We start from the raw sequence: 24791 nt of genomic DNA, 5'->3' as shown, positions 1-24791 counted from the left end.
GAGATTGCACCACTGCACTCCAGCCTGGGCAACAGAGCGAGACTCTGTGTCAAAAAAAAAGAAAAATAGAAAATAAACACCCTCATCTAGGATTCCAGCACCTAAAGAGATGGGCACGATATACATCTTGGTGTATTTTCCTGCATCTTTTTTCTGTGTATGCATATTTTGTTTAGTGAAATGCTGCATATCTTGATTTTTAAGCAGAAATAGCAAAGGAACATCATTATAGTCTGAAAATGGTAAATCATGTGCTTTGTGATGGATAAATCTTTTCCAATTAAAAAAAGACCCACCAGTGTGTGTGGCATTTAAGTATATAGAAAACCATTATTCAAGTACCTTGGCATTCAATATGGCATTTAATAGTAATTATTTTGTGCTCTGTTTTTGAAAGGGGGAGAAATTTACTTCTTATCCAAGAAGTAATTTGTGACAGTGTTCCCACAAGTGATTTAGCTGTCATTAGCAAGTTCTAGAAGAGTACTGCAGCAAACATTATTTTAACATCATTTTATGTGTCATGACAAGAGAGTTCATATTAATTGCAGGGAGTTGATTGTGGCTGCACAAGCTCATGTCTTAGTGCCAAGAAAAGCTAAGCTGAAAAGCTGCACCGAGGCAGTCATGCCTGGCTCACCAGGAGATCCAGCCCCAAGTGGCCACCAGAGGCTCGCACTGGGTGTCTGACTTGGGAGGCTAAACTGACTCTGGGAAGTTACAAGTTTCTTTTCAACTGTGGTTTCCCCATTTTTTCATTTGAAATTTTCATTTATTGTTTCATTGATTATTTTCTAAGATCATTTTTTCAGGGAGGGAGCACAATGATGATTTTCTGAGTGTGCGTGAATGTAAGCATGTTTTCTCGTTGGCGACACACAAGGAAGTCAATCAATACAAAATTGTACAACATTCTCGGGTCACAGTTTCGTTCCTCAAAATTCTGTATCTATTGCTTCATGGTTTTCTGGCTTTTTGTGCTACAGAGATGTCTGAGGCAGCCTACTTTTGACTTACTTTTTAGGAAGCTTATTTTTCTCACCTTGGTGCAAGATTTTTTTTCTTTTGTTTTTACAATTTAAAAATACTGCCAGGATGTGCCTGTATATTAATATGTGTTTTTCTATATGAATTTGTCTTGGAATGTCTGTTATTTAGTTATTTCTTTAATTATTGCTCTTATTTCAGTTTCCCTTGTTTCTTCTTAAACATACATATTCAATAGTTCCTCTTTATCAACTGTTTCACTTTTCATGATTTCAGTTATCCACGGTACAATACAATGAGATATTTTGAGAGAGAGAGAGAGAGAGACCCCATCTACATAACTTTTATTACAGTATATTGCTATAGTTGTTATATTTTAGTATTAGTTATTGTTATTAATCTCTTACTGTGCCTATTTTAGAAATTAAACTTTATTATAGGTATATATGTATAGGAAAAACCATAGTGAGTACAGGGCTCAGTACTATTTGCAGTCTCAGGCATCCACTGGGGAATCTTTGAATATATCCCCTGCAGATAAGAGAGACTACTGTAATTCTGACATTAACATTCACTGATCATCTGCCTCACAATTTTCTTTTGTTGACATCTACCTTTGCACTCTGGAAGAGTTTCTGAAGTTTGCCCGCCACATATTTTATTTCTAAATTCTGCTCTTTGAAACTTCTAATACAGATTTAAATTTTGGTTTTGGGTTTTGGTTTCTTTGTGCCCCCTTCTTATCCTCTTTTATCTCTTTGTCTCACTCCATTATCTTTCCATCTCAATCTGTAGCTCTTTACTCCATTTCATGAAGGTAATACCATCTTGTTTCCTATCAAGGATGCACACTTGTGTCTGAATTTTCTTCTTAACCTGTATCATCTTATGAGATCTGTCTTTTTCAGTCTTCAGGGTAATGGTGCCCTCTGCCTTTCTCTCTGATTGTTTTGAGAGGCAAAATTTATTTCTGGTGACTCATTTTTTTTTTTTTTGACTTATTTTTAAGGAGAGCTTGACCTACTCCTAGAGTTTGTCCGCTGTGATGAGCACGTTGTTCTTAGCCCTGCTTTCTGTTCATGTCCATGCTAACTAAATCTCCTCAGGTCTATAGCTGTTGGGCAGGTGAATATGCACAATGCTGGTAAAATCCCCACTACCTAGTGGACTTTCATTCATTACAGAACATCCACTGTATGAAATGAGATGCAGGGAAGAACTCCATTCTCCATTAGCATGGACTGCTAATGGGGCTGTTTTTACCTCCATCCCCAAGAAGGCCACTTTGTACTTAGGACAACTACTCCCCCAGGTACAGCATTCCTACTGCCACACCCTGCGCACAACCCATCCTCCCACGCCCTGCCCACTCTACTGAACCCACCAGATTTCTAGTTAGTTGGTTTCCATAATTTGGAACCTTTGACTTGGGTTAGAAAGAGAGGCACTAATGGGGAATAAAGATAGGTTGCCTCATGAGGAGGACTCCTACCAAAGAGGTTTGACTGCTAGGTTTTCTAGATGTCTACATTTGTGTGAAGTCTGAGCATTCAGGAGAGAAGGGGGTCTTTCAGGGATGTAAGCTTGCTCGTTTCAGATGCATGACACAAGTGGTTCACCCATTGTGTTTTTCAATATAATTCCATTGGCTTGATTAGGATGGAGATTCTGCCTAGATTTTTGGCATTTGGTGGGCTTCCTTTAGTGTTTAGTTAAGTTCTGCTCTCTTCTATGAGAAAATGAAAAAATAGAAACTTCTAGAGAGAATATTTTATACTAGGAATTCTTGGAATTGGCTCATAATGACAGTGTTCAGCTTTTTGAATCAAGCTCCTCTATTCTAGTTTGCTTTGAGTGCAACCTGTGAAATGGCCTCTCACTTTAAACTCTGTTCTGCGTATCATTCAGCCCCTCAGGAGTTTTAACAGAGGGGCAGGAGGATTATTAGTAAGAGATGATTAATCATCACAGGGCATTTGCATCACCTCTTTTGTGGGATTTCTCTGTGTGGTCCTGGTACATTTGTCTTTCTCTGTAAGTCATCATGAAATAATGTTTGTCACTGCTTGTTTTCCTATGAGCAAAACTTACTTACATAGATATTAGAATTATTTTCCTATGTGGAATGTGTCAGATAGGTTTTCATGAGCAATGGGTGAATTTAAGTTCAAAGCTACAATTAAAACTCCAGGCATTATATAGACATTAAAGCAATCTGTTTATCCTAAGATACAAATTCAGTTTGAATTCTGAGAGAAATTTAGAAAATTTACAAAATTCAGGACAAAAACTCTGTGCCATTCTGAGACCACAGTGAGAGCATCTTCTTTCTCATCTGCTGTGAAAGCTTTGAAGAGCCACACTCACAGCTCAGTTAACCTGCTATTGATCTGTGGTTTCTGTGGAAGCAGCATATGATACTTTCTGAGTGTAGGGTTTAGAGTCCAGTGCCTGGATTTAATTCCCAGCTTTGCTAATTCCTAGCCCTGTGTCTTTAGGCAGGTTACTTTGCCTCACTAAGGGCACATTCCTTATCTATAAAATGAGGATAATAATAGTTTTTACATAAGAGTCAATGTGAAGAACAATGAGACCATCCATGTGTAGTGTCTAGAACAGTTCCTGGGACATAGGAGGTGCTCTTTAAATCTTAGCTCCTGTTATTGTTATTATTATTATTGGCATTACTTTATTATTGTTAGGTCAGTAAAGAGAACTTGTTTGGCAATAAAGGTGAGTCTCGTATTGATGTCTACCTAGGGGATGGGGCAGGGCTCAAATTCTTTGGTTGATTATATATCACAGCACCTTCCCATTGAAAAATGAGGGAAGTTTGATAGTTTATTAACTTCAGTAGCACTTTTGTTATAAAACCAACTACATGCAACAGGAAGAAACATATGCCAATAGCTAGAACTAAAGACCTCTGCATCACTATCTTTTTTTTTTTCAGATAGAGTCTCACTTTATAGCCCAGGCTGGAGTGCAGTGACGCAATCTTGGCTCACTGCAAACTCTGCCTCCTGGGTTCAAGCAATTCTCCTGCCTTACCCTCCCAAGTAGCTGGGACTATAGGTGCATGCCACCACGCCCAGCTAATTTTTTAAAAAATATTTTTAGTAGAGACAGGGTTTCGCCATGTTACCCAGGATAGTCTTGAACTCCTGACCTCAGGTGATCTGTCCGCCTCGGACTCCCAAAGTGCTGGGATTACAGGTGTAAGCCACCATGCGAGACCCTATGCATCACTATTCAATGAGCTGTTTTATCAGAACCTAAGGATGTACTTTTTAAAAAGAATATGAAAATAATGTGCCTTTAAATTAAGAATCTGTGATACATAAAATGTATCATTGGATAGTAAATGGTATTAAAAAAAAACTGAGCACTTTGCCTCTATGAGAGAATATATAAATATACCAACATTATAGCATACAACAATAATATACCCTTCATTATCTTATTTCAGATTTATGAGCTGAACCTATCTAAGATCTTAGGTCCCATCAAATTGTCTCTGAAAAGATTATACTTTATTGCATTTGGAATCAGAATAAAATACTAACAAAATATTGACGGAATTGAATGGATATTCAAGTTCACTTCAGCACATCATAAGCACTGGAAACCTCATGGACAGATGGATTAAATATTATTCCAGAAATATCATGTTTACAGTTAATTTTTTTATTCTTTAGACTTTCTTAGCTTCTCAAAAATATTGGGATGACTGGTTCAAAAGGGACAATAACCTGAAATTATACCCATAGCAAGATACCTGTCTTATCTAAGGACTGAATATGTATGATTCTTATTGTAATATCAATATTATTTTTCCATATGACACGATACATAATGGCTTGTGCATTAAAAAATAGTTCATTTGTGAAAGCAAAACCTCATGGCAAATTGACCTCACAAAGTCTTTTATTTTCAAGTATCATCATTACAGAATGCTTAGTAAATGTGTAGAACATTGTATTAGTACCAGAACAAATTTAAAACTCTCTGTTTCTCATTTTTCAGGATATGACATGAGATAATGCAGGGATTATCAACTTTTTATGTGCCTAAGAATCACCTGGGGATGGTATGAGAAATTCGGACTCCTAGGCTCCATCTCCAGAGACTGATATAGATCTAAGGTGTGACCAAGGAATCAGTATTTTTGCCAGTCACTCCACGTGATTCTTCTCTTATGCCAGTGGTGTTTTGAGCACATTTTGAGTAACACTGAAATAATTCTTGTGGAGTGCATAGCATGGTGCCTAGCACACATAAACATTTCTTTCTTTATTTCTTTTTTTTTTATTTTTTCTTTTTTTTTTTCTTTTTAAAATGACCCCTCTTTTTCCCCCGCCCAACTCACTCTGCCATGTTGTGGGAATACAGTAGAGCACACTAAGAGAGTTGCAGTCTCAGAGTTGGTGGACCGTGTGGGAGGCTTTGGTTGGAGGGACCAGTTATTGATCCTATTTCTTCCCACTTCTCCCAGGATCTTGTCCTTTAGAGCTTTTGATTGTTCTTTTTAATTTTTTACTGTTTATTTCACGGCTTCTCTTTAGACTACATATTAGCTCAGTCTTCATCATAAACTGTTTTAAAGCAATTCCCTTGAAATTGCTCAAGCTCCCATTCCATCTCTGTCTCTAAATTTCACTACCAAAATTCCTGGTTGAAATTATTGAAGAAAAGAGTGTAGAGAGAGAAGAGAGAGAAACTAAAATCAAGTGTTGATAAATGCCTACATGTAGGGAGTGGGAAGGATAACTCAAGTTGAAGCAGCGAGCAAAGGGGTAGAGGAAGCTGGGTGCTCCCTGTGTCAGTGTGGGGGGTGCAGGAAGAAGTGGAGGGTCAGCAGGGCTGAAATGCTGGTATTTCCAGAGGGACGGGGGCTGAGATAAGGTCCTGATTGGGGACTGGGATAATATCAGTTCTCTCCCAAGCTGTTTTTGTGGAGTAACAGAAGGTTTCCATTGTACTATGATTACGATTGAGAGGGTGCTGAGTATGTGGAGATTTTGCATAGAAGACTCTTCTTCCAGTGTATGTAGATTTATGTAAAGAACAGCAGATAAATAAATGAAAAATGAAGTTGAAGTCAGTGTTTACTTACACAAAAAGAGATAAGTTTTGTAATATTCATGATACTTGTTAAACAATAGTAAGGCAGACTTCATTCCAGACCATTGCTATAGGTGTAGGGACCACTGCAAGGGAATTTTGCATTAAGGAAGGAGAGATTATAGGAGTGGCTGGTTTTTCCAAGAGGGTTTTTGTAAACATTGACTCCATAGCCACCCTTAATTTTAAAAATCTAATTCTATGCACATCATTCTCAAATAGTGCATTCTATTATAGTTTTTCAAAGCTTTGGTAATATTTAACTCCAAATATAATGAAGAAAAGTAGGGATTTGTAGCCAGGAGTAGGGTCGGGGATCGGTGGATGGAAAATTAAGAGGAAACATCAGGGATAAGGCGGATTCTGGGAAAAGTGACCTATAGGATTCTTGCTTAAGGCAAGTGGGTGATCAGTGGTGGAGGGTGAGAGGACTTTATTGGATATCAAGAATGGAGGATTCTAACTAAAGTAACATAGCAGTATTCTTGGTAAGAGTGGATAGTGCAGAGATGAACATGGAAGTCCAACAATGAGGCCTAATTGAAAAAGAGCTCAGAGGAGCCTGATTAGAGTTTAGTCAAGGAGAGAATCTTTGTCAGTATGACTGAGACGCTTCACATGTTATAGATGTCTCAGATTGTTTAGTACTGTTCTCTGCCAGTTGTTTATTGGTAAATGAATTCATTTATTAATTAGGAAACATCAAATAAGAAAGATGTTGTTTGGAAAGAACTAACAAGTGAATTCTAAAAATTTATTTATCTTAATCATTACGATTCTAGACCTCCTACTTTGTTATTCACATTAAAGTTGGCATTTCTGGGCTCTCTCTTTTGCACATCAAGCCTCTCATTCCTAAAGGATCTAATTCGAGCTTAAGCACCAGAATTTTTGGACTTTAGTAACATTCTAGAAATATATCACTCTAAAATCTGAAATCTACAATTTTGAAGAAAACTATTTATAGGAAACTGAAAGCTAAAACAATCTTATAATCACATTCCATTTTTGGTTTCACTTAGTACTTGGGATAAAAATTGATTCTCTGAATATAATTTTGTCACTTTTTTTCCTGTTTACTTTCTTACTACAGCAAGTAGACTCAGTAAAGTCTGATACAATATACTTATTTCACTAGTGAAATTGAAAGCTGAATGACTAGTGAATTTAAAAGATGGTGAGGATTCTTACTACCAGCTGCCAGTAAGAAAGGTTAGACATTTGTTAAGATGTGGTACAGTGCTATCTGCCTGAGTGTTAACCTTATAGTTCAGGAGACACCCAGTGGTTAAAAGTAGGTAATTCCTTGCTGTGGTACAGTGTTAAAAAATTATTGAAAAATATATTTCTTGGCTCAGCAGTGATCACACATTGTTAACTTTTTCTTTCTCAGTGAGTATATGTTAGGGTGTTTGTGTGTTTTGATAAAATGTTTGGTCTTGACTTTATATATAAATTTTCTTTGAATAATAAAACACTTACCAATAATTTTGAAAATGTTAGAAATATGATTACACTTTTCCTTTAGTTAAAACAAATTATATTTAGAAATGTGGAACAAGTGACTGCGTCATAAATAAAAGCCTTTTTGACCCAGAAATTCCAATTCTAGGAATGTATTCAAAGTATATAAACAGAGGTGTACATGATGACTTACTTACTTATATTCATGGATATTTATCATAGCTTTATTTATAATAACAAACTAAGAAGGAAACACCTGTATGGAAGTAAAGTAAAATCATGGCACTGATGTACTGACAATGGCATTTTTAATACTATGTTTGAAAAACATTTAATGACAGGCGAAATGCTTACGTTAGGTAAAAATCTTTCTAAATGTAAGATTACAATTCCATTCATATACTTATAATATGTTATCTTGTGCATATTTTTGTATTTGTATAAAAATAGGAAAAAACTGAAGTTAGTTGTCTTGGATGACAGGATTTTAAGTAATTATTATTTCTTCTTCCTACTTTTTCTTTATCTTAAATGTATTTTTTAAACCAGAAGAAAAAGAACAGTAAGCAGCATAAATAATAAAAGAGTAAGATAAGAGTGTTTTAGCAATGACCAGAAAAGTACCCATGCATGTGTCTGCTTAGACCTTAAAGAGAGAAGTGTTGTGTATTTGAGTTTTTTTACTTTGGGGCCCCTAAGAGATACTTTCAGAGCAAGGCTACTGCTGCTATATGTGTGTGTGTACATGTGTGTATGTTTTGTGTGCTTGTGTGTGAGGGTGGGGGCACAACACGTGTTTGAGTAGAAAAGCACCTCTTAAATATAGACAGAAAATAATGGCTTAAGAACAAAAACAACTTGAAGGGCAAGAATACTGAAATATTTTTAGTTCATGTTCTCTTTGGAATCTGATGAAACTGTGATCTTTTCTCTGAAAGCTACACACATATACAAATACAAAAAATATCCTCCAAAATGTTACATACAATTTAAAGAGGTTTATATGCACACGCCATCCCCACACTTGCAGGGACAATCTTATCAAGTAGGTATATTTAGGAGACACTATGTGATAGTATTTTCCTAGATGGCTTATTGATGTCTGAAATTCTACCATTAACAATTTCCTTAATCTTTCATTGCCTTTTTCTGCATCTTGTTTTAAACTGTAGGTATTTCTAGTTAATATATTCATTATTAATATCCTTGAGAGAACTAGTTTGGCAGGAAAGGAAGAGAATAATATATGCATTTTTTTCTGTAGATTTTCTGTAAAGGTAGTAGAGAACTAGAGATCATTTGATGAAAATAGCTAACACTTACATAGGCATTATATACACATGCAAATACCTGTGTGCACACATGGGCACACACATGCCCCTTATGGCAACCCCATTCTCCTGATAAGGAAATTGAGGCACACCTTGATTAAATAACCCATCTAAGGCCACACAGTTTTTTAATAATAGAACTCAGAATTGAAATCACTTTCCAGAGTCTGTGCTTTTAACTAGTATCTGATACTCATAAAATTACCTATATTATGAAGTCTGCCTTATAAGATGGAGGCCAACTCCATAGACTTTCTTACTTCTGTTGTCATTTTTTTGTTGTTGTGATTCCTTTCTCTGCTTCTTCATTTCCCTCTTTCTTCCTTGTGTGATGCCCTCTTTTCATTCAAGAAGATTCTATAGCAAGTTCAGTCATTCCAATTCCCATGATGTAGGTATAGCTATTGGCCCTTTGTAGGTAGGAGATGAGGCTCTGAGGGAAGCAGAGGCAAGGCAGAGGCAGAGCCCTAGAAGAGTAGTGTTTTCCTGACTCCTGGTCAGTGCAGCAACCTCAGGACTAAAAAGACTTGAGCTGGACTACCTTGAGGGGTTGCACTTGAGATGACGCACAGAAACTGAGTAATCAGAAAACAACAACAACAACAACAACAACGAAAAACTCACTGGAGTGTGCTCACCAAAGTGGGTGTTATTATGGCCCTAGAACATGGGACATTTCATTCAGTATCTGAATGTATTTATTTATTTATTTATTTGAGATGGAGTCTTGCTCCATCACCCAGGCTGGAATACAATGGTGCAATGTTGGCTCACTGCAACCTCCATCTCCCAGGTTCAAGCAATTCTCCTACCTCAGCCTCCCGAGTAGCTGGGATTACAGGCACGCACCACGCCCAGCTAATTTTTATTTTTAGTAGAGATGGGGTTTCACCATGTTGGCCAGGCTGGTCTCAAACTCCTGACCTCAGGTGATCCACCTGCCTCGGCCTCCCAAAGTGCTAGAATTACAGGCATAAGCCACTGCACCTGGCCTCAGTATGTGAATTTCTATGTAATGTTAAGAGTTAATGATAAGGCTTATTCATTATGACTTAGTTAGTGTTTTTTTTGGAGCCAGCATATCATATTTACTGCTTTGCACTTGCAGTAGCACACATTTATACTTCTTTTGGTAATAAAAGCAATTTGTACTTATTTGGTCGCCACTTAAGCTATGGTATTAAAAGAACATTTGTAAATAAAAGTCACAGTTTTATAGTTGCTAGTGTTGGAGAATCTGCCTACACTTTTGAAAGACAATCTTTTTCTAGACACTATTTTCAAGTAAAGCATGTCTTTTCATGTAGAAACACAATACTTCTTGCCATTTTATAGGAAAACTACTAAGTTATGGAGTAGATTCTTAACAAATATGTCAAAACTTACATATCTTAATGAGCATTTTTATCCTGAAAAATACATTTCATGGAGTCTAAGAAATGTGTCATTATACAATTTTATCATTGTGGAAATGCCAGAGTGTACTTACACAAACCTAGATGGTAGATACAGCTTTATTTAGATATAGTTTTTCATATGGAAAACGAAATGTCTCAGCATCATGACAGAATATTAGTCATTTCCCCTACTTGACCTACAATGCCAATATCATGTGCCATATATCGAGTTTCTGTATATGCTCCATTATAATCTTATGGGACCACTGTTCCATATACAGAAAATGCAGTCTGTTGTTGAGTGAAATGCCCTTGTTCAGCACGTGACTATATATGTTTCTTATTATATCATAATATCGCATACTCTAAAGGCTGATCTGGTCCAAGCTAACAAAGCTTAAAAGCAAATCTCAAAAAAATCAAACTGTTTCCAAGTAATATAACAGTATCCCATTATTAGAATCATGAACTAGTTCTAAGGAAAAAATTATATTTTTCTATCCCATAAGAAGTTATTATTTTTATAACTGAAAATATAGTAAAACTCATAGAAAATTTTCAGCAGCCACTAAGTCTTCTCATGCGTAAAAGCCAGACCCACTGGAGTTGTCCTGCAGAGGTCAGTCTGTTCCATTGCTACCTGGGCAAGGACTTTGGGTCTCTTCCTTTAGAGCCAGGATTTTCAACCTGTGGGTCACAGACCTCAGGATATGTTGTAACTCATTTAACCCTCAAAACCACCTTCTGTGGTATGAGCAGAGTTATTCACCCTACTCAGAAAACTGTTGTTGAGAAATATTCAGAAACTTGCCTAAGATCTCATAGCTGGCATTTGGTAGAACAGGACTCTTGCTATATAAATCATAAGGTAGGACCATTGTCCTAGAGAATGTGATGCCTTTCTTCACAGAGTCATGAAGTCTCAAGGTAAAACATGTGGCTTCACTCAGGGAGCCCTTTCTGAGATTTTAGGTGACAATGACACAGCAACTCTTTGCCTGGAACTTCATTGTTATTTTGAAAAATTTAAAGACTCGAGTTCTGATTGATTCAGTAAAATTGTTTTTTCTCTGAACTACAATAGATATACCAAAAAGTATGCAACTAATTCTTTTCATGCCTTCTTGCAGGAGATGATGCAATATCATGTATAAATGAGCTTGTTTTGAGAGTTTCTACTTACTGTGAGTAGATGAATTCTGTCCTGAGGGGTGGATCCAGCCCTATCACTAGTTAGTGAATATGCAGATCTAGCAAGCTGAGAGATCTGTCCAGGGCAGGGTAGAATTTCTAAGGACTGATGCTGATGTTAAGGAGTATGAGTGTGAAGAAAAACTTAGCACAAGGAAAGCGAAGCATAAGGTGACATGAAGCCAGAGGACGTGGAGAACCTTGCACCTGGAAGCAAGGGAGGACTCATGGGGGTCAGACAGCAACCTGAGAAGACCAGGAAACAAACCAGATCCTGGAAGAAACTGATGATCCCAAACTCATGTGACTATAGGGCTATTCCGAATCCACGTCACTTCAGAATAAATATCTTGATCCTGCATTTTGTTTCATCTCATACCATACATGCCTGTACTCAGCATGCTTTGGCTGCACTGGCTTCTTTCTGCTACTCCTGCTTACCAAGCCCATTCTTACCTCAGGGCCCTTGCACGTGCTGCCCTGTCTACCTAGAATGCCTCTCTCCCTCATCCCATACTTACATGGTTGGTTTCCACACAGCAGTCAGGTGTTAGTCAAATGTCACTTCTTCATCCATCCTGTCTGAAGCAATCCTGAGCCAATCACTCTCTGTTACCTCATCCTGTTTCACAGTCTGTTCAGGACTCACCACTCTCTGAAGTCATCTTGTTTTTTTGTTGACTTATTTAAAGACTGAGTCTTTCTACTGGAATGTAAGTGCCATGAGAGCAGGAGCTTTTTCTGTTTAATTGGTCATTATATCCCCATTGCCTAGAATAGGACCAGGCTCACAGTTTTCCCAATGAATAAATGAACAAATGAATATGTGAAGTCAGATGCAAATGAAGAAAGGGGGCCAGGTCTTGTACATCAGCCAAAACAACATGTAATTAAACTCCGATTACCATTCTGAAAGTAAAGAGTCTGCTCTGTATATGGGTGCATTTCTAGGCTTTTGCATTGTATTTTCAGTGCCAGATGTCAACAAAGGGCTTAATAAATACTTGTTAGATAAACATTTAATGAAAGATCATTTTACATATTCCACTCTCACTTCAGCTGAACTACATTGGTCCTTTGTGGACTAAGTAATCCAGGCAGCTGAGAGCAAGCCAGTCTTTAGGGGAACAGATCATACCCATAAGAAAGTTGAGGGACCCTCTGTTAAGTTAAAAAACATTTCATTTATTAGTAAGTCATTTTCAGCATGTATATTAAGTTTAAACAGTTATTATTTTTAACTTAATAGTTTCATCACAGCCAAAATATGAGTTTTTAAATTCTCATTGGCAGATCCTATTTGGCATATTGTAAGTAGTGGAATCAATTTATAGACTTTACAGGTGAGCTTTACTTTACTGAGGTCCAGTATGTGGGCTTTGATGTAGCGAATGGAATCTGTAATTAGCCCAGGATTGGAACATGGCCTTCCTCAATTGTAGTTAAGATCAAAAGCTAATAGCTGGAGTTTGGGACAGCTATGTCACATTGAAAACTGACCTAGCCTCCTTCAGTTTCCTCGTTGGAAAATGAGAGATTGAGATAGGTAATGAAGTTGAAATGGATAATGCTACTGCTGTATTCTTGTCTTTATTTCTTATGTCTAGTCTTTTACACAGAATCCATTTGTACATTAAGGTTGTCAGAAGCTATTTGTTATTATTTGTGATAATTTTAAAAAGACTTGCAATCTGGATAAAATGTAGGTTATCCCCTCCTTTTACCATCTCACATATCACACCTGCATCACTAGCTTCTTAGCAGCCTCTTGTGTTTTTATCCCACCTATCTATTTTTTTTCTTTCCTTGGTTGATGGCAGCAAGTGTATGCTTGGGAGAGACTATTTATTTATTCTACAGATGATGCCTGGGAGCCTGAACTCCTGCAAATGCCTGTGAGGCCCCTAGAGTGGCTGATGAGTGGACACATAGAGATGGTGCTTTGAGGACAGCAAGCTAAGTTTTGAGTTTGGGGCATGCTAAGGCAAAATTTACCCAGAAGGGAAAGAAGACTTCAGTTCAAACTTCCATGGCATGCATTTTCAATAAATCAGAAAATATAAATTTGGCTAAATATTTCTTCTAAATATTAAAGAATGAAACCAAATTATTCTCAATTATACATATAAAATATTTATTGCATAGATATAGAACACTTTAATGTGTTATATGCTGGCTAATTTATGTATTATCTTACCTTATGTATTCAATATTTACAGTACATTATTCACACTGTATAGACCTTGGAGCGTATCCCCATTTTACATTATAAAGCTTTATAGTTGGCCAGGCACAGGGCTCACGCCTGTAATCCCAGCACTTTGGGAGGCCAAGGCAGGCAGATCACAAGATCCGGAGATCGAGACCATTCTGGCTGACACGGTGAAACCCTGTTTGTACTAAATATACAAAAAATTAGGTGGGTGTGGTGGCACGTGCCTGTAATCCCAGCTACTCAGGAGGCTGAGGCAGGAGAATCGCTTGAACCCAGGAGGCAGAGGTTGCAGTGAGCCGAGATCGCACCACTGCACTCTAGCCTGGGCGGCAGAGCAAGACTCGGTCTCAAAAAAAAAAAAAAAGAAAAAAAGAAATGAAAAACTTTATATGCTTGCTTCTTTAGAATATAGATATTCATAAGAAAGAGATACAGGATATGAAGGTCTTGTTGAGAAATCAACTGTGTATTTTACTTTTCCTTTTTCCCCCATTTATTTTCTTTATCTCAATTAAAATAGTTACATAAGAAAACACAAAAAAGCCCAGGAAGGATTTTTTAAAAATTACTCTTCACACCATCAGAAAATAACCTCATATGACCTTAAAGGATCATACGATACATACTATTTTATAATTTGACTTTTCTTTCTATAAAATATGAATAATTTGTTTTTAATGAAGTGTTCTTCTAAGACATGATTTTTAATAACCAGATGATATTTCATCCTATGGCTGTCCTATAACATAACCCTCTATTATGGGAGGCAGTATAGGTAGGTGAGAGATTAGAGTCTGGAGCAGATATCCTGCCTTTTACTAACTGTGACTATGGCCAAGTAATTTATTCCTTCTGTTCCTCAGTCCCCTCACCCATAAAATAGAGATAACAATAGTATTGGGTCTATATTGGTTTATGTTGTTATGCATGGTATTTAAAACACTGAGAGTACATAAATAATGTTCTAAGAGGCTTTATTCTTGGAGCATTTTATCCTATTATTATCTATTATTTTATTATTCTGATAGAATAATTACCTGGCAAACCATAGTACTCAATAAACATTATTATATTGTTTTCAGCTTTTTTAGGTTATAGTACTGTGACGAGTATCTTTGAAGAAAAATACTTTTTCTCTTATTTCCCTAAGACACATTTTTGCAAGTAGAATAGCATCTTTGATACATATTTCTAAATCACCCTGCATAGACATTGTAACCTTGTATACTCTCTATGGCACTGTAAGGGTGAGTGATGTTTTTGGAAGTACATAAGAACTGCCTCAGTGACTTTTGCAGTTCTCCAAAATCACTGAATATTGAACAACTGAGACTTATTCAACTTACTCTTCATTTCGATATTTATATCATCTCCAGGCAAAGTTATGAAAAATTCAAAGCATATGTTTATTTTGGGTATGTTTCAAATATTAATCTGATTGTTACTTGAGAAAATATTTGTATTGATGTGTAAGTTTGCATTTGACTATGTTGGTAAGGTGTTTTCCCCCATTGAAACTAATATTTTCTATTTTCAAGAAAAAAGCAGCAAGTCTTGGCAGCAGTCAGTCTTCCAGAACCTATGCTGGTGGAACAGCCTCAGCCACCAAGGTCAGTGATTTCCTGAACACGAAAAGTCCCCTACTGTGTTCTACAGGGATATTGTCAGTGGGTGTGGCCTGTAGGAATGGCAAACAGTGTCCGGGTATCACTGAAGGTTTTTGAACAAAGTATCATTTCTGTGCTGGAAGAGAGAATATAATTTCTTAATAATGATGTGAATGATTTAAAACCTAGTAAAACCATTTGTTGTATAAATCTTCTTGGCATATAATAATAAGCATTAAATAAATATTAATTATTATCATGACTATCTGTAGATAATATTAAACTTTTGCACATACTGTGAGTGAAAACATAGTCCTCCCACTTTAGAAAATAATCCAAATCCTTCTCATGGGCATTAACCACAGCAGGCGTGCTGCTAAGTGCTTTATGTAATTATATCATGTAATCCCCTCACAATCTTCTTCTTCTTCCTCTATACCTGAGGAAACCAGAGCTCAACGAGGTTAAATAACCTTGACAAGCTCACAACACCAGTAAGATGGAGATAGGGCTTGAACCCAGGTTTCCTGTCAAGAGGTCTTTGACAATGCTGGGTCTTATAAGCTCCATCTAAGCAATTTTTGGTAACATAACCCTTCAAAGTTTTGCAACTTATAAAAATCACTGAAACCTCACCTTTCAACACAAGAAAATGGCCAGGCACGGTGGCTCATGCCTGTAATCCCAGCACTTTGGGAGGCTGAGGCAGGAGGATCACTTGAACCCAGGAGTTCGTGACCAGCTTGAGCAGCATAGTAAGACCCTGTCTCTACAAAATAAAATAAAATAACATAAAATTAAATTAAATTAAATTAAAAATTAGCCAGGCGTGGTGGTGCGTGCCTGTAGTCCCAGCTACTCAGATGGCAGAGGTGGGAGGATCGCTTGAGTCTGGGAGGTCAAGGCTGCAGTGAACTATGACAGTGCCACTGCACTCCAGCCTGGGCAACAGAACAAGACTTTGTCTCAAAAATAAAAAGAAAGTATAATTTTATAATATTAGCTAGTAGTTTTTGATAAACAAAATTATTTTGGGAGGCCAAGGAGGCCACGAGGTCAGAAGTTTAAGACCAGCCTGGCCAAGATGGTGAAACTCCATCTCTACTAAAAATACAAAAATTAGCTGGGTGTGGTGTGTGGTGGCATGCACCTTTAGTCCCAGCTACTTGGGAGGCTGAGGCAGGAGAATGGCTTGAACCCTGGAGGTGGAGGTTGCAGTGAGCTGAGATCACGCCACTGCACTCCAGCTTTGTAACAAAGCAAGACTCTGTCTCAAAAAAAAAAGAAAAAAAAAGTTGTTATATTCAGCCCATTTCAACTTTGTGGTCTTTTAGTAAGTCCAAGATTATCTAAAACCTCAACCTATGTTTCAGGATTATCTATACAACTATTTAACATAAGCTTTTTTTTTTCTTTAAAACTGGTGGCTATCTTAAGAAAGTCAGACTTTCTCATAGATGTCACTTGCTCAATGAAGAGTATTTTAGTGTCACTCAGAGTTCTGACTGTTCTCCAAGCCCCTGATGGTGCCCAAACCAATAATCAGCTGAGAAGTGAGAAGAGGCCAGTCCCTCTAATGCTAAATACCATGCCACTTTAAGACCCGTGCCTTTTAAAGACCTTTTCAAAGCTCTGTTCTACCAGTCAATAAAAATATAAAAATCATTGAAAGACCATGAATTGTAAATACCGGGAGTTAGTTAACATTTGGAACCAACATAAATTCAAAACTGAGGTCTGCTCTCTTTTAGCCATTTTTTTTTTTATACTTTAATTTCTAGGGTACATGTGCACAACATGCAGGTTTGTTACATATGTATACTTGTGCCATGTTGGTGTGCTGCACCCATCAACTCGTCAGCACCCATCAACTCATCATTTACATCAGGTATAACTCCCAATGCCATCCCTCCCCCTTCCCCCGTCCCCATAATAGGTCCCGGTGTGTGATGTTCCCCTTCCAGATTCCAAGTGATCTCGTTGTTCAATTCCCACCTATGAGTGGGAACATGCAGTGTTTGGTTTTCTGTTCTTGCGATAGTTTGCTGAGAATGATGGTTTCCAGCTGCATCCATGTCCCTACAAAGGACACAAACTCATCCTTTTTTATGGCTGCATAGTATTCCATGGTGTATATGTGCCACATTTTCTTAATCCAGTCTGTCACTGATGGACATTTGTGTTGATTCCAAGTCTTTGCTATTGTGAATAGTGCTACAATAAACATATGTGTGCATGTGTCTTTATAGTAGCATGATTTATAATCCTTTGGGTATATACCCGGTAATGGGATGGCTGGGTCATATGGTATTTCTAGTTCTAGATCCTTGAGGAATCGCCATACTGTTTTCCACAATGGTTGAACCAGTTTACAATCCCACCAACAGTGTAAAAGTGTTCCTATTTCTCCACATCCTCTCCAGCACTTGTTGTTTCCTGACTTTTTAATGATCGCCATTCTAACTGGTGTGAGATGGTATCTCATTGTGGTTTTGATTTGCATTTCTCTGATGGCCAGTGATGATGAGCATTTTTTCACGTGCCTGTTGGCTATATGCATGTCTTCTTTTGAGAAATGTCTATTCATATCCGTTGCCCACTTTTTGATGAGGTTGTTTGTTTTTTTCTTGTAAATTTGTTTGAGTTCTTTGTAGGTTCTGGATATTATAGCCCTTTGTCAGATGAGTAGATTGCAAAAATTTTCTCCCATTCTGTAGGTTGCCTGTTCACTCTGATGGTAGTTTCTTTTGCTGTGCAGAAGCTCTTTAGTTTAATTGGATCCCATTTGTCAATTATGGCTTTTGTTGCCATTGTTTTCGGTGTTTTAGACATGAAGTCCTTGCCCATGCCTATGTCCTAAACGGTATTACCTAGGTTTTCTTCTAGGGTTTTTATGGTTTTAGGTCTAACATTTAAGTCTCTAATCCATTCAGCAAAGTCTCAGGATAAAAAATCAATGTGCAAAAATCACAAGCATTCTCATACACCAGTAACAAACAAACAGAGAGCCAAATCATGAATGAACTTCCATTCACAGTTGCTTCAAAGAGAATAAAATACCTAGGAATCTAACTTACAAGGGATGTAAAGGACCTCTTCAAGGAGAACTACAAACCACTGCTCAGTGAAATAAACGAGGACACAAACAAATGGAAGAACATTCCATGCTCATGGATAGGAAGAATCAATATCGTGAAAATGGCCATACTGCCCAAGGTAATCTATAGATTCAATGCCATCCCCATTAAGCTACCAATGACTTTCTTCACAGAATTTGAAAAAACTGCTTTAAAGTTCATATGGAACCAAAAAAGAGCCCGCATTGCCAAGACAATCCTAAGTCAAAAGAACAAAGCTGGAGGCATTACGCTACCTGACTTCAAACTGTACTACAAGGCTACAGTAACCAAAACAGCATGGTACTGGTACCAAAACAGATATATAGACCAATGGAACAGAACATAGCCCTCAGAAATAATACCACACATCTACAGCCATCTGATCTTTGACAAACCTGAGAAAAACAAGAAATGGGGAAAGGATTCCCTATTTAATAAATGGTGCTGGGAAAATTGGCTAGCCATAAGTAGAAAGCTGAAACTGGATCCTTTCCTTACTCCTTATATGAAAATTAATTAGCCATTCTTTACTGCTGCTGGAGACACCACAGCATTCATCGATGGTCACTGAGTGAGAGACAGTTGCTTACACAAACAAATACGAGTTTGGATTTCCTCTTTGCCACTGTTATTTGTCCAGCCCCACTGAGCTTCAGTTTCTTCATCTGTAAAATGAGGGTTGGACTTCTCTTGTCAGAGCTGTTGAGAGGCTTAAATGAAAGAAAATAAATACTAACACTTAGGCCTGGCCCTGGCATTTAGTAGTTGCTGGGGGAATGGACCTCTCCTATGATTGATCTTGTTAGTCTTCATATTCTGTTGTTTCCAGGTCTCCAAATAAGAGATTCTCTAACTAAAAAAGATTAACTTTTATTGTTATTAGGACTTGTATTTTGCATTCACTTAATTATGCCTCCAAAAATGATACACCTCATTAGCAAAACACCCACCCAAAGAGATTTAGTGAGTTATTTGTAAATGTTCCCAGACTTGCTATTATCTAAACTTCTGAAGGTTTAGTACATTGTGGAAAACCACACCCAGTTTTTTCTTGAACATAATCATAAGAATCAGACCCTTTCTTTTTTCTTTTTTTTTTTTTTAAGGTAGAAGTTAACGCTATTTTTCTGAGATGGGATAGTTATAAAGAATTTGAACATCTCCCCACAAACCCTGTTCTGTCTTAAGAGCTGGGAGGGGCGGAGCATAACTGGGAAGTAGAGATAATTTAGCCACATGTTTATTGCTTTAGTATTTAACAGCAAATTGAAATTCTTTGCTTTGATTTAAAAACACCATCCTCTCCCATTTCCATTCTTATGTCTCCTGTTTCTCTTTCTCACGATGCTTTTCTGACTCACTTTCCTTTGCCAGTTTTCTGAATGTGAGTTCTCCAGGGTTTGATTCTTCACCCCTTTCATTCTCATATTTTTTGCTTTTATAAAGTTTTGAAGAAATGTAATTGCTTATTTCTTCTTTTGATGCCAGATTGGAATGGTTGTAACTCATAGCATTATCCCTTAAGAAATTACATACCCATGCATCATTTAGAAAAGCTGGGGGTAATAGCATAACTTGAAGCCTTTTATTACACAGTTATCATGGCACACACAGGCAGAATAATATTCTCCCAACACATTCTGAAAAGGCGTGACAGAATAGATAGAATTGGGAGTGAGAACTAGTGCTAGTTTTCTTGATTCTGGAAATAGTTAATTTGAAATTTAAAATAAGTGATAATTTTACAATTATTAATCAAACTTTAAAGTCTTAAAAAGTTAGTACTTAATTTGAAGCGTATGTGTAAGCTATGCATTAGAGAATGGTTTCTGTATATTGTAGAACTGTTTTATGAGAATTCTTACAAAATGAGGATTTGTGCCCTCAAATAATATCCCTTGTGCTATGCAGTTTTGGGTTTCAAAGATCTAATGCTCTTAAGTGATGTAAATATTTCTAATTCAAAATAATTATTATAAAATATTTAGTTCATAAAATTTAGTTTTTGGTAAGTCAGTAGTGAAGATGAGGCTGCAGAAATTATACAGACCCTTACTAAAGCCTATATGAAAATAGTTGTGATCCATAAGCAGTCATGCAATTTTATTTCTGGAAGACTTGTCAGACAACTTCTGTTTCACCAACCTGACTGTGCAGGTGAGGAAACCGAGGTTCAAATTGCATTAGGAATGTTTCTGTAGAAGACCATGCTATTCAGCAGATGTACTGGTTAAAGTTGTTAGTTCCAATTAGAACCCACTCTGACTAAGCCAAAAAGGAATTTCTTAAGGAACAGGGGGTAGCTGGTAGAGAAATCCAGGAAAGTACAGCAGAAGAAATCTAAAGCTTTATAGTGGGAACAATGCACAGTAACAGTATCAGGCTTTCTCCTGCTGCCACCACAGCTCAGCTCCTGTCACATGGAGGACTGGGTGCCAGAACTCTGCCACTAACAATGCAGAAGACTCAAAATCCCTATTATAACATGGATTTCCTGGTGGGCAACAGCCTGCACACGTTGCTCACCTCCAAGCTCATTCTTGTTTGGCACATCTGATTGGCCAGTGTAAATCACATGCCTTCACCCTGCTCCAAGGGAATCTAGGGGTGTGAGTTTTCTGGATCCTGCTTTGGGACGGCATGGACTGATGAGGTGGGAAATTATCAATATGTGGTGAGGGTTTTCAAATGTGTGGCCTCCTGCTGAATGACAGCAATCCATGACAGAAAGGAAAACAGGAGAATTACCTAATAGAATAGGAGGAAAACTATAGATGATAGGTTATTCAGCAACACTAGGCCTTTCAAACAGAAGAAAGTACAAACAACTTTCCTCCCAGCCTAGACAGGAGGAGATCTATGAAGGAATAAGCACCTATCAGAGAAATACTTTTGTGATTTGGGTCCTGGGTCTGCCATAAATAGCTGTGCTAACTTTGCCAACACAGCTCTCTTCCCAGGTTCTTACTTTCTCATCCATAATAGGAGTGAGGGTTTGGGTTAACTCTTCAGGTACTGTGGAGAGTATGCTGACATTCAGGGCCAGCATCAGCCCACAGTACTCTCTTACCATGTGTGGTTTGTGAGATGACTGTGTATTAGACAAGAAAGCATTTTTCTTTTAATAATTATGCTTATATTTTAATGTGCTATAAAAAGTAAACTAGCACATCAACTCCTAATCCCATGGCTATTTTCATTTATGGTGAGACTGAATTTAAGGTTAAAGTAAATCTATTTCTTTTAAATTAAGTAAACATTATATAACTATGGCAGGTTAAAAAATACTATCTAAGTAATGTACAAATAATAACCAGGGCTTGAGAAATAAGATCCAGAGCAGTAATTTTCACCTTTTAATGTACATAATGAGTCAGTGTGGGTTTTATTAAAATGAAGATTCTCTGTGGTCCCAGCACTTTGGGAGGCCAGACGGGCGGATCACGAGGTCAGGACATCGAGACCATCCTGGCTAACACGGTGAAACCCCGTCTCTACTAAAAAAATACAGAAAACTAGCCGGGCGAGGTGGCGGGCGCCTGTAGTCCCAGCTACTCAGGAGGCTGAGGCAGAAGAACGGCCTGAGCCCGCTAGGCGGAGCTTGCAGTGAGCTGAGATCTGGCCACTGCACTCCAGTCTGGGCGACAGAGCGAGACTCCGTCTCAAAAAAAATAAAAATAAAAATAAAAATAAAATGAAGATTCTGATTTAGGAAGTCCGGGATGAGGATGAGATTCTGCTTTTCTAACAAGCTTCCAGTTGATGTGCTGCCGCTGCTTTGGCAACCACATTTTGAGTAGCCAGGAGACTGAATAGTGCTGAATGTGGGTAGTTTAGGTTACCCATAACCTAAACATCAATTGGAGAATCTGGTTAAAATGCAGATTCTCAGGTTCCAAGCCAAGAAATTCTGATTCACCAGGGTGGGGAAGAGCCCAGGATTTCATATATTTAATAGGCATTCCCAGGAGTTTCAGATGCAGATGATTTGAGAACCACACTGGCAGGAAAGACACCCTCAGGGATTGTGATGGCCACAGCACAGCAGTGGAACAACATTGTTTCCCTTCACTCTAAGGAAAGGAGCCCCTTGCCACCTGACTTACAGCGGAAGAATGTTCCGAATTTTTCTTTCTTTCTTTTTTTTTTTTTTTTTTTTTTGAGACAGGGTCTCACTGTTGCCCAGGGAGGAGTGCAGTGGTGTGATCTCAGCTCACTGCAACCTCCACCTTCTGGGTTCAAGCTATAATCCTGCCTGAAGCCACCCGAGTAGCTGGAATTACAGGCACACACCATCACACACAGCTAATTTTAGTATTTTTAGTAGAGACAGGGTTTCACCATGTTGCCCAGGCTGGTCTCGAACTCCTGAGCTCAGGTGATCCACCCGCCTCGACCTCCCAAAGTGCTGGGATTACAGGAGTGAGCTACCATGCCCTGCCAGAAAATTTGTTTTATAACCATGTGATTACTCATCTGTACTCTTCAGGAGCACAGAAATACATTCAGAGATAGGCATCATTGAGCTGCCTAACTCTGAAAGCTGTGGGGCCCAGGGCCCATCCCTATGGGGTGTGGCCCAAATTAGTCACCCTGTGCTGTTTTTGTCACAGGAGAAATTAATGTCAGTGAAACCTAGATGAGCTGAGTTTTAGTTTATTTTTAAAAAGGAATAACAATACTAATGATCAACAACAACAACAAAAAGGGATATATAAGCTATACTTCCATCAAGAAGAATTCTAAGTCCGGGCGTGGTGGCTCATGCCTGTAATCCCAGCACTTTGGGAGGCTGAGGTGGGCAGATCACTTCAGGTCAGGAGTTCGAGACCAGCCTGGCCAACATGGTGAAACCCTGTCTCTACTAAAAATACAAAAATTAGCCAGGTGTGGTGGTGCGCCTCTGTAATCCCAGCTACTCAGGAGGCTGAGGCAGAAGTATTGCTTGAACCCAGGAGACGGAGTTTGCAGTGAGCTGAGATCACATGACTGCACTCCAGTCTGGGCCACAGAGCAAGACTCCCATCTCAAAAAAAAAAAATTATAAGGATGGGGTGTTCTGCTCTGGAAATGTTAGAATCTTAAAGTTGGAAGGGCTGTTATTTCACTACATTTTTGACAGAAATAAAAGAAAAAAAATAAGGTGGCTGTGAGGAGTACCCTGAAGGGGACATCAGAGGGCCCTACTTGCCTTGGCTGCCTGGTGGGGTACAAAGCTGTGTGGATGAGTTCACCTTTTTCATGCCACTGGCCATCACTTGTCATGACTCAACACAGCACTGTCCAGCCTGTCCTGAGGTCTCTGTTCCTCAAACAGTGACCACCACCATCTCCTTCACTCACACCCCAAGTTTAGGGTTCAGAGCCTATAATGTGGTTGGTGTACGGCTTTTCATGTATTTTTTAAATTTTTATAATTATTTTCTCCGACTCTATCATTCATTCAATATTTATTAGTTGACCTTCTATATGAAAGAGTGGCTTAACTCCTCTATTTATTTATTCATTCATTTATTTACATCAGTATAGACTCATGAATTAATATTGTATTCAATGGCTTCAAATCTATTCTTATTAATTTTGAAGTTTGTCATATAATATAAAGTAATCCGGTAGAATTCGCACTGTTAAACTACTCTTTAAAGAAATCCATTACACAGTTTTAACTACATTTGCAAATCCCTGGTTGTAGTCATTATTAATCCACTTTATATTATCAAAAGAGGTCTTCGGGGGAGCGTATTTGCGAAGTGCACCCACCGTCGTTCCCTTATTCTGGTAGTCACAGGGTGACAGCCGAGGGAGCGGTAACCTGTCATCAGCCGGCGGTGCGCAGCCCACACAGCACGTGGTCCGCATCACAGGCTGCGTTATTGAGTGAGCCAGTCCCCAGATGCCAGGCGCATGACGAGTCCACAGAACGGTACCTCCCTCCCCACGCATCCCGGGCTCCTGGGGCGGGGCCGCTGGGCAGGGGGGGCGGGGAGCATCCTGCGTCGCCTTCCCGGGACCGCCCCGCCCGGTCTCACTCAGAGAGCTGGGCTGGGGCTCCAAGCAGAAACCGCGGGAGCCGAGCCCAGCCAGGAATGCAGACCTCTTGAAAACCAAGCCGAGGTTTCCAGGGTCTTGAGTCCACGCAGAGTGAGTACTGTCTTCCGCCGCTTTGCTCCAGGCCGCGCGTGCTCCCGGGTCGAGCGGTTTGTGTCCCCCAGCGTCCGGCCCTGCGTGTCTGGGGCCTGGACCCTGCCGCGGACTCCCCAGGCTCTGGACATGCGCTCTTCCTACTATCGCGACCCAGGCAATACTGTGCGTTCGGAGTTTGTTTCTTGGCGGCTCCTCCTCTCTGTCGGTAACAC

At 38.6% G+C, this 24791-nt stretch overlaps 1 protein-coding gene across 22 annotated transcripts in view; it reads left to right on the top strand.

The window, feature by feature from the left end:
- LOC105484017 (calpastatin) overlaps positions 1–24791 on the top strand; it is a 110615-nt gene that overhangs the window by 18711 nt on the left and 67113 nt on the right. For 11 of the 22 annotated variants that reach the window (XM_011745274.2, XM_024793585.2, XM_071098685.1 and 8 more), the window contains exon 3: positions 15248–15319. The exons of 3 other annotated variants lie outside the window; for them this stretch is intronic. Coding sequence is in view for 10 of the 19 variants with exons in the window: in XM_024793585.2 (XP_024649353.2) it covers positions 15248–15319 (72 nt within the window). In the remaining 9 variants the exon portion in view is untranslated. Of the gene's footprint in view, positions 1–15247; positions 15320–24443; positions 24577–24791 lie in introns of those variants that run through there. 8 more of the 22 variants (XM_011745218.3, XM_011745216.3, XM_024793583.2 and 5 more) reach the window with 1 other exon arrangement.

The sequence above is a fragment of the Macaca nemestrina genome, chromosome 6, assembly GCF_043159975.1.
Source record: "Macaca nemestrina isolate mMacNem1 chromosome 6, mMacNem.hap1, whole genome shotgun sequence".
Lineage (NCBI taxonomy): Eukaryota > Metazoa > Chordata > Mammalia > Primates > Cercopithecidae > Macaca > Macaca nemestrina.
Note: the sequence above shows the minus strand (reverse complement) of the source record. Positions and strands in the feature narration are given on the sequence as shown.